Source organism: Medicago sativa, chromosome 3 (assembly GCF_051527215.1).
Source record: "Medicago sativa cultivar Bolivia chromosome 3, Bolivia_mono, whole genome shotgun sequence".
NCBI classification, from domain to species: Eukaryota; Viridiplantae; Streptophyta; class Magnoliopsida; order Fabales; family Fabaceae; genus Medicago; species Medicago sativa.
In genome coordinates, this window is record NC_140751.1 from 68,650,067 (window position 1) to 68,661,015 (window position 10,949).

At 30.7% G+C, this 10,949-nt stretch overlaps 1 protein-coding gene across 2 annotated transcripts; it reads right to left on the reverse strand.

Annotated features, from left to right (window-relative positions):
- Window positions 1-6,717: 6,717 nt before the first annotated feature.
- Window positions 6,718-10,127, reverse strand: LOC146939543 (cytochrome c oxidase assembly protein COX11, mitochondrial-like). 2 transcript variants are annotated; one of them, XM_085753164.1, is made up of 8 exons: window positions 9,965-10,127; window positions 9,416-9,539; window positions 8,855-9,200; window positions 8,694-8,746; window positions 8,198-8,270; window positions 7,738-7,842; window positions 7,312-7,392; window positions 6,718-7,232 (listed from the first exon to the last, which is right to left on the reverse strand). In XM_085753164.1, exons 3-8 carry the CDS (start codon window positions 8,975-8,977, stop codon window positions 7,125-7,127), a joined length of 543 nt encoding a protein of 180 aa, XP_085609290.1. In that variant the 5' UTR covers window positions 8,978-9,200; window positions 9,416-9,539; window positions 9,965-10,127; the 3' UTR covers window positions 6,718-7,124. The 2 variants fall into 2 exon arrangements, with proteins under 2 accessions (XP_085609290.1, XP_085609291.1); XM_085753165.1 differs by lacking the exon at window positions 7,738-7,842.
- Between the last annotated feature and the right edge of the window lie 822 nt (window positions 10,128-10,949).

The following is a 10,949-nucleotide window of genomic DNA, read 5'->3' on the forward strand; positions in this document are numbered from 1 at the left end:
AAAATAAATATTTTTAAATTCTTTTCTATTTTATCTTTTTCAATTTTGTGTGAATGTGTCCAAATAATTTATATTTAGGGTTGTGACCACACAAATGTTCCTCATATATCACACAATTTCTTTTGACTCCATATAAAGTATAAACAATAGTGAGTTAATAGTAATTTTGGTATCAAAATATGTGAGGCGGGGTATCACCATAGTCCCACGGTATCAAAAATGAGAAGCATCCCTCAGGGTATTCTCTACTAGTAGTTTCTTGGACCAAAATGACTAAGATAAGACACATTTAAGAACAAAATACATATTTGAGAGTCAAAATTGATCAATGAAGGCTTTGTCTAACGTGCATGAGTAAAATTGTTTTGCATCATGCACCCGTGTATTTTTCACCATTTGGTCAACATCATATCTCATTTTATTTAACGATAAAATTTATTGATCTAATGGTGAAAACTAATGTGTGTATGATGCAAGAGTCATCTAACTTGTGCACCATAGAATTGATCATTAATAAAAGATACATTTGAGGATATTTTTTGGAAAATTTTGATAAATTCAAGAACTATAGCAACTACTCCTGACACAGTCAAGTGCCAAATGAACTGTTTAGTCAAACAATAACTCTTGCTCTTAATTCATCTCATAAAAAGAACAATGTGTTCATTGAAAGTGCATTTTTTATGTTCTCTTTTTTAAATTTAAATCAACGTTTCTTACATTTTCATCTCAATATAGTTAAAACTTATCATGTGCAAATGTTTATATACAACACATTTGATTGAATATGTAATTTATTCTATAGCAGAGTTGCTTTGAATCACTTTCATTACTACATAATGAGTAATAGTAGAATATATTTTTAATAGAAGAAAAGGATATGACCGAATGGTTGTTAATAGCATGCTGTCAAAGGTTTCTTGTTGAAGCCGTCAAACCAACCAAGAAGATTATCACTTCAAATTCCATCCTTAAATTCAATCTGTAGTAATCCAAGGACTGCCTCAGCTTCACATCACTGCTTTTTACACTGTCATAAATTATATATTGCTTCTAAAATGCTCACACCAAAGTAAATGGTTTTATCATCTCATAAAATACACATTAGTCCATTGTATTACATGTATTTGTTTCTTTAAGATTGAAAACCAATAAATTTGTTGCTTAATCATCTATACAAGTTAGTTCATGAATTATGAAACTTCTATCATATTGCATGTAGTCATTCTATATCTAAATATGTTATTTCTAAATTTGTACAAAAAAATTTCTGAGAGAAACCTGACTCAATTTGTTTTTTGATGTTTTCTCTCTTATTATTTTAGTGGTCATTTATAAAATAATATCTTATCATTGACTTACCATAAGTCATTCTATATAGTGTAAATCAATGAATGATACCATATGCTATATGGTAATTTATACTATAATTATAGACAAGCTCATTGAATGCAGTGTAGCAAAAAATAGTTGCTTATATTATAAAGAGAAAATGAATCATATGCTTTAAAATGACAAAACGACAATATAAATCTGTTTAATTTGTTAAAAATATATGCTAAATCAATTGTATGTGGTAGCTGGCTATTGCCGTAGTTAATTGTTTTACACATTATATTTTCTAATCAGTTAGTTAATCATCATGTCACTCAGATCCAATTGCCAATATGTCAATTCAGGGGCATTTATTTTTTGTCTTCAAGAAATTAGTTATATTATAATATCCAATGACCAAATATTCATTCAACAATCCCATCATGTATCAATATTGAGCAACTAAAATTGCATTGGCAGTCTTTTCAATTCTAGTCACACTTTCTAATGCTTTGTCTTGAATCTTAGTTTTGTATTTCCATTTTTACACTATATTTAGTTTGAGGGGGTTTTTTAGAGAAAATTTTGAAGGTAACTAGGCTTTTTAGTATATATTTGAGAATTTGAAAAATTAAAATAATAATGTGATAGATGATCATATAATATTTAGATTGCACGTAATTTTGGATAAAAAAAATAAGTGATTTTTTTCTCCTCTCCTCCAAAATCGATCACCTCATTTGGTCATTACCGTAAGAATGGATGTCAATGACATGTTGAGGAGGATGCAACCTTAGACCCAACTCTAAAAATTACTCCACGGTCTAAACCATAAACAATTTTACCCGGTTTAACATGCCAAATTTTCCCCGAAAAGTTAAAGAATTTTCGCAAAAGAATAGCAAACAAGATTTTTAGCGGATTCACGGGAAATAAATCCCCGAATCCACATAAAATATGAGTACTTGTACGTATGTATTTAAATTTCTACTATAGAATACTTGTACATATTTTCCTTCCTTATATATGAAGTTGAAGGTTCATCTTATACAACGTGAAACAGTTGGAGAGAGTCATTTTCATGTCCATAGCAAGAGAGAGACATGCACTCATGAAGACTAAAAAACATAGCCACAAGGTTGTTAACAACAAGCTTTCAAATGTTTCTTCTTGAAGCCGTCAACTAAGCAAAAGAGACAATGGCTGAATTTGATTTGGTCTTGTTTTAAGGGTAAGCAGAATGTCATCCAATTCTGTTTGTAATTGAGTATAGCTTACTGAACATAGACTGATCCCTAGTTACAATGTGTTCAATTTTTTAGTTACTAGAATTTGCTACATATATCACAAGATATACTTTTATAGTCACAAGCCTAAAAAAAAAATCATTTAGGTACATACATACCACTACATATTATTTAATTATTTCAAAAATGCATATTTTTAGATTCTTTTTTATTTTACCTTTTTCAATTTGTGTGAGTGTGTCCAAATAATTCATATTTAGGGTTGGGACAACACAAGTGTTCCTCAAATATCACACAAACTTTTCTACTCCTTATAAATAAGAGGTAGAGAAATGTTAGCAACACACATTTTAGCACGCACTTTTTAAGATACTCTCTTTGATTGGTTAAACCTCACATAAGACCTACCAAAAAAAACCTCATATGGGTCCCGTTTATATTTGGTCGAGCCCATGCGAATTTTAACAAATCAAAGAGAGTGCATTGAAACTGTTAAAATGTGTGTTGCTAGCGTTCCTCATCATAAGAGATATGTTATTTGAATAACTATTTTAGGATAACTTATGGGACAATCCAAAGATATATAAGACAAGTTGCTATTGATACAAAAACCAAAACCATAAAAAGAGTAAAAGCAAAATGAAAGAATTAGATATAATTTTCCAAAATGGTCGTACAAATATCACTTCTCTATAAACCCTAGCATGTTAATAGTAATTTTGGTACCAAAATATGTGAGGCGGAGTGTCACTATAGTCCCACTGGTATCAAGAATGAGAAGCATCCCTCAAGTGTATTTTCTATTAGGAGTTTCTTGGATTAAAATGACCAAGAGAAGATGCATTTAAGAACAAATACATATTTGAGAGCCAAATTGATAATAAATTAAGGTTTTGCCTAATGTGCACAATTAAAATGGTCTTGCACCATGCACACATGTTTTTTTTTACCATTTGATCAATATGTTCCATCATATATTATTTTATTAAATGAGTGTAGTAGAATATTAGAATGTGTACAATTTTTTTAATAGACTAAAATGGATGACCAAAAGGTTGTTAATAGCACGCTGTCAAAGGTTTCTTGTTGAAGCCGTCAAACCAACCAAATATTATCACTTCCAAATTCAATCTGTAGTAATCCAAAGACTGCCTCAGCTTCACATCACTACTTTTTACTGTCATAAATTATATATTGCTTGTAAAATGCTCACACCAAAGTAAATGGTTTTATCATCTCATTAATTTGATATTATTCCATTGTATTGTACTATTTGTTTCTTTAATATGGAAAACAACAATACATTTTGTTGCTTAATCATCTATACAAGTAAGTTCATAAATTATGAAACTTATATTATGTACTATATCTAAATATGATGTCCTTTTTAAATTTCAAAACTAAAATTGTACATATTTTTTGTAGAGAAACCTGTCAATGTGATTGTCTAAAAAAGATTTCCTTGATGTTTTAGATCTTATTATTTTAATGGCCATTTTATAGTGTAAATCAATGATACCATAAGCTATAATCTATATGGTAATTTATATTTATAATTATAGACAAGTTCATTGAATGCAGAGTAACAAAAATTACTAACTGGAAAGAGAAAATTAATCAAATGCTTTATAGTGACAAAACGACAATATCAATCTATTTTTATTCAAAATAAATGTTAAATCAAATTACTGTAGTTGCTGGCTAGTGTTCCTGTAACTTGTGTTACACGTTATATTTCCTAATCAGTTTGTTAATCTTATGTCACTGAGATCCAATTGCGAATACGTCAATTCAAGGGTATTTATATTTTGTCTTTAAGAAATTAGTTATTATAATATCCAATTCCCAAACATTCTTTTAACAATACCATCATGTATCAATATTGTGTAACTGAAATTGCATTGGCAGTCTTTTCAATTCCAGTCACACTTTCTAATGCTTTGTCTTGAATCTAAGTTTTGTATTTCCATTTCTACAATATATTTTAGTTTGTGGATTTTTTTTGGAAGGGATAATTTTGAAGGTAACTCAAGCATTTTAGTATATATTTGAGATTTTGAAAAATTAAAATAATAACATGATAGATTATCCCTCAAACATGATAGATGATCATATAGTATTTTAATCGCATTTAATTTATTTTTTTTAAAACATTTTATAATTTTCTTAATTTAAAATAAATAAATAAAGCATTCTTCTATCCTCCAAAACCGAACACCTCATTAGTCATTACTAGATAAAACAGGATGTCAACGACATGATGAGGATGTAAGCAGAGACCCAACTCAAAAAATTACTTCACGATCTAAACCATAAACAATTTTACTCGGTTTAACATACAAAATTTATCCCAAAGATTTTAAAAAAAATCACAAAACAAAAATGTTGTTTAGCAAACAACATTTTTAGTGGATTCGCGGGAAATAAATCCCCGAATCCACATAAAATTAGTGTAACTCTAAATCTTTGACCATATGTGTCAACCCATGTTGGTATTGTATTTAAATTTCTTGAGTAGAATACTTATAAGTAGGTTCCTTCCTTACATATGAAGTTGAAGGTTCATCTTATTCAACGTGGAACAGTTGGAGAGAGTCATTTTCATTTCCACAGCAAGAGAGAGACATGCACTCATGAAGACCAAAGAACATGGCCACAAGGTTGTTAACAACAAGCTTTCAGATGTTTCTTCTTGAAGCCGTCAACTAAGCAAAAGAGACAATGGCTGAATTTGATTTGGTCTTGTTTTAAGGGTAAGCAGAATGTCATCCAATTTGTTTGGTTATGAATCCAAAATCAAACCTACTACAAGGCACATAATGCTTGTAGTTGAAGTTGTGGGGTATCCCATGATCATGATAAAGCCTTCAACAAGAATTTAACAAAATTAGTAAACTTCTCTCATTTCAATTTGACAATGGAATAGATAACATTTAACTGAACATGATTAAGAAGTCTCAACTATAACACAAACACTTGGTAGTAAGCAATTCTAGCTCATCCTCTCATTAATTAGTGCTCTCATTCTTTCTTATTGGTTTCTAAAGAAAGTGAAAATTAATTGTATATAATATAAAACATATGTTTGAGACTTGAGTATCATTATTATTTTTCTTTGTACATTATTCTCAAACTTCACGTAATTGGCTTATATTCAATTTTGAACTCATTTTTATTATCGAATTCCTCATTTTGCTCCATGTGTTTTCATTTTTTCACTAATTTGGTCCCAAGTCCCTACACATAATATTTTTTTCGTTGTGATTCCAAAGGGAACCAACCAAACGTGTAATAAAAAGTGCATAAATAAAATTCACAAAAATAACATACTTAAATTAAAATTCATAAGTTTCAAATGCTTTTGAGGGTGTAAAATTAAAATAGAATTTGTCGCTTCGTCTAAAGATTAAAATAATCTATTACAAATTTTATCTAAAACGAAGGATATTGAATTGAGATTAATGCTTGTAATATTAACTAGAAAGTACAATTAACACCCTCAAAAGAAATTAGAAAGTACAATTAGAAAAAAAAAATTAATATTACATTAAAAATTGAAATCAACCCTAAATTTGAGACTAATTTTTACAAATGCAACTCTTATTGTGGAACAAATAAAGTACTCCATCTGTCCTTTTTATAGGAATAGTTTTAAAAAAAAAAAAAAAACTGCGAGTATTAAAAAAGTGTTTGAAGTAATAAATTTGTAATAAATATATGTTACTATTACTAAATTACCCTTTGTCAATAAAGATATTTAATGTTAACTTTTCATATTTCAAGGTATATTGATAATATTAATTAAGGATGCATTTGGAAAAAAAGTAATAGATACATCTAAAAATTTGTATATAGTTTTATATTTAGGGACAACTTTTTTGTAAAGTAGTCTTATAAAAAAAAGGGACGGAGGGAGTAAGTAAGATGGTAAGTGAAGAGGACAATAATTTCAAGTGAGCATAATTAGAACTTTCATATTATATGAAAAACAACTGTTTAGTTAGCTATTAAGAACCAAAACTAATAGGAATTGAGTTTCATTAGTGTCACATAATAGAGATTTGTCGAAAAGAACTGATATTTTCCATTGAAACTTGGTCATTCTAAAGTGCAAAATCAGAAGTTAATTATAACTACCCATAATTTGTTATGCATGTATATATAATACCAATCATTGATTTTTATAGGCAAATGTTAGTAATGTTTGTAATCCTCTAAAGTATTACTCTCTTAAATTTAGCCCCTAAAGTATAACAAAATTCGTCCCACTAGCCTCTAACATCCCTACTGCCAAGGCTGGGGTGAAAAATTTCATAAGCTTTAGAGGCTACATATTATTTTTATATATTATAGGGACTAAGTTGGAGAAAGAATGCTACTTTAGAGATTTCATTGAGGGCTTGTTCATAAAACAAATTACAATATGAAGTTTAATACTTCATCAGTCACCAAAAACCGGCAATGCAACTTGAGCTTCGTGGATGAGCTTCAGGAGTTCTATTTTACCTTTTGAAAGGAAGCAACGCCTTTATTTAAGTCTCATATCATATGTTCAAGTTGGTCTTATTCTTCAGAAAATTTGTCCTTGAAGAAAGTATATGATAATATTATGTTATTTATACCATTCATTTCCGGATCATCCTCAATTTCCGGATCAATATAAAAGAATACCTACATACAAGAAACAAATAATCAAGATGCATGTATATTGTTACATACTCACCAGAATTCAGTTTGAAAAACCACTTACAGGCATGTCAATCTTCTCTCCAGGAAGCAGTCGCTGCTCCTCAAAACAGAAGCATTGTATTTTATTGAAGTAAACTCCAGCCTGTACAAGAAAATTTATGTTTGGACATTTCATAAAATGGCTGCTTTAGGATAGTTCTAGAAGTGAAGAATATGCGGAAAAAAAATTAAAATAATTCTTCAAAGTCAAGCTCCTCTATTATTGCATATAAAAGAGATCTCAAAGGACTTCCATTCCAAAAGGAAGACTTAGAAACTTGATATTTTGTTCTTAGCTGAAAGACATGATTTTAATAAGGTGGGACTTTGTAATATATACTTGCAAAAATCTCAGATTGTCATGGCAGATAGACCTGTGAAGTGAAGAGTTCAATGGCAACTTCTATTATACAATATAGATTATAGAGTATTCTTCAGTAGTCAGTACCTTCATAGGAGTGACATTATATGTAGAATGACCGGTTATCGGAGTAGAACTTTGGTTTTCGACGGTATAAAATGCAAGGGCACTTTCTCCGGGCTTCACCCTAACCTGGTAGAGCAAATGAATAATGCTACATTACAATTCTCACTTTTCCCTCTGGGTATCAGGGGGTGTGTGCAACATCCAACTTTCTAAGTAATAACATGAAAAAATTTCATCTATATTTAGATTTAAAAATACCATCCTCCCCCAAACGATTAGATTAAATTATGACAACCAAAGCTTTTAGAGCAAAGCTAAGAACTTTAACTTGACCTTCAGTAGCCCTCTTTGAGTTGCGAGCAATAAATTATCATGGACTGTTGTACATTAATTTAATAGTTCAAAGATATAAAATTAAATTATATAATGGAAACACAGCATATTTGCGGTAAGGTTGAGGATATGTTAAGTGAAGACAAACCTCTCTCTGAGTAGGAAAAAACTTCCATGGCATCCCATCCGATATATCAGCATTGAACTGTACCACAATTTCCCTGAAAAAAAGGTAGCTCATTAAGTATCAACCCATCACAACAAGGAAAAAAAAAACTAGCTTCTAAAACACCGCACCCTAATTTAGGTTTATCGAATAATTCTTTGTCCGAATATATCTTACTGAATCATTGCTTAATTGTCCCCGGGCATGCCTAAAGTAAGTCCTATGACTGATAAAAGGAAAATGAAAGACGGTTCGGTGAAGGCAAGTTTTATGCAGCAAAATTTTCCTAGTACAGCTAGAAAAATAATTTTGTAAGTTAATCTTCCATTGTATAGTTTTTTATTCGAAGACTATTATCGTGTATGATTGGAAATTGACCAATATCTACTAACCACACATTCATCAAGCTGAAAAAACAAAATAAATCCAATCACAAACCACTGGTAAAAAGCTGACATCTAAGGGGTAAATATAACACCTTGAGGTGGCTGTTTGATTGCTATCATGCCTTGCAATCTTTTCTTCAACCCTCTGTACAAATGTGAAATTTGCAAATAGCAACAATCAACAAATGAAAAATAAATTGCCAATGAATTAGATGAGAAAATGAACAACCATTGAAAACAAAGTCACACATACCTCACGCCTGGTAACAGTTCCATCATAGCTAGTTACTTGGCAAAATGTCTGGTAAAGGGGAGGTGAAGCATAAACTGTCAATACACCCATTCCAAAGGCCAAGCCTGTCAAGCACATACGCATGATTTTTGATTTTTTCTCTGTGGATGCATGATATGGGAAGTGTTGTAAACTTTGAACATTGTGTGAAGCAAAAGCCGAAGAGCGGTAACACTGATGGAATGACGCTGTACTCGATTCCTGCTTAAACCTTGACAACCGTGTTTTACAAGAGAAGTTACGCTGTAATCCAGTACTAGGATTAATTATGTTATAACCTGGTCCTTCAGGAATAATAGATTGGCCCCTGAATCAACAACAAAATTATATTCAAATAACAATGCATTAAATTTGTGAGAAAATTTGGCATAGAGGCCACCTCAGCTAGTAAAGTAAAAGTTTTTATTTCCTCAATATGAATTACAAATATACTTTTGAGCATTCCGTAGAGCAACATTGACTATAACCTACTAAAGAAAAAGAGTAACAAAAACTTGAGAAAGAATGAAAGCATCAAATTACCTGATTTATGGGGAATTTCGCAAATCCCTAAGGTATGGCGAGTGATGAGTTCTCCTACTTATACTAGACCATACCATGATTAGCAACACTGATTTCCCTACAATAACGGGACATCCAGCACTATCTGCACGAAAAGAAATAAGTGTGTCGAGTCATGATTTCCCTACAATAACACTGATTTCTCGTACACTAATTTTTTTATGGTAAAATCACAATTTCATTAACCAAACCAGAGACAATAGAACATTCATTACAAATAGATTTGTCACAATGTGTTGAAGCATTCCTCATCCACATATGACATAACACTATTCTAACCAAAAATGTCCAGCACCATTGAGGCATTTCATCAAACACCTTTTGTGCAAAGATGAAACAACAAAAACTTAAGCACAAAATGCAAAACAAAGCACACAACCAATAAAATATATTGTTCATGTATATCACAAAATTGTTCTACATTTTCTATTTCATCAATCGTGCAGCATTAGCGTGGAATCACAGTGTGGAAGAATTGAAATATATAAAGACAAAGGAAAAGAGGAAAACCTGATCGATTTCCTCACTGTTTCCGGCAGCCACGTGAACTTTCCGGCAATCTTTTCGTTTTCCGGCAAATCTTAAATTTATTTTTTGTTTACAGAAGTTTTAATTAATTGTAAGATTTTTTTTTGGTTAATGAATGATGAGTTTCTTCAAGAGGAAATGGATTGGGCTTGGTATTAGGAAAACGAAATATATTTGAAAAAGAGAATTACTTTTTGCACCACATGTTCTTCTCGTGTGCCCTAACAAATTTTTAAGAGTAACGATTTATGTACAATCATTTGTTGACAAATTTTTTGACAACATTTTTTTCTCTCTTCTTATTGGTCAAAAATAATGGAGAGAAAAAAAAAGCGAGAGAGGAACATAAAGTGAGTGTGAGAGAAAAAATTGTTCAAAAGTTGTCACAAAATGGTTGTATAAATATCATTTCTCTTCCGATAATGCCATTGGAATTTTCAGATTATATATTCATAAAGAGTTTTCAGATTTGATAATGTTGTAAATAGACATGTATAGGTATACACCATATATTTCATATTTCAACAAAATTATTCAGAACTTTGAAATATATTCAGTTTTCACAGATAATTTGAACACCTCGTATACACCATACTTCAAAGCATGTATAGGTAGGGGGCGTTCAAATTATACAATCTAGAAAATTTTGTTGTTTCAGATTATAAATTTTGAACAATGCGGGTATCTTAGGAATAAGTCGAATGGCGCGTGAGAAGAGTATATGGTGGAAAAGGTAATTTTCTTTGGAAAATTCTCAATTTGCCCCCTTTATTCTAATTTTGATAATATTCGGAAGGACGGATGTTAAGTGTGAGTTATAAAGCCTCATCTGGGATAAAGGAGTTGAGGTTAATAAACATATAAGTGAGAAGACTAACAAATCTAATGTCTTAAAGAAATTATTTTTCCACCAGCCATGCTTCTTGCGCGCCCTCCAAATTTCCTATTTTATTTTTATTCACATTTA

What these genes read in the sequence shown, in the direction of transcription:
- LOC146939543 (XM_085753164.1), bottom strand. Translation starts at nt 8,977, where the DNA reads ATGCGTATGTGCTTGACAGGCTTGGCCTTTGGAATGGGTGTATTGACA. An exon ending in AATCAAACAGCCACCTCAAG is followed by an intron (nt 8,271 to 8,693) that starts GTGTTATATTTA and finishes CCTTTTTTTCAG; the next exon opens with GGAAATTGTGGTACAGTTCA. An exon ending in GAGAGAAGATTGACATGCCT is followed by an intron (nt 7,233 to 7,311) that starts GTAAGTGGTTTT and finishes TCTTGTATGTAG; the next exon opens with GTATTCTTTTATATTGATCC.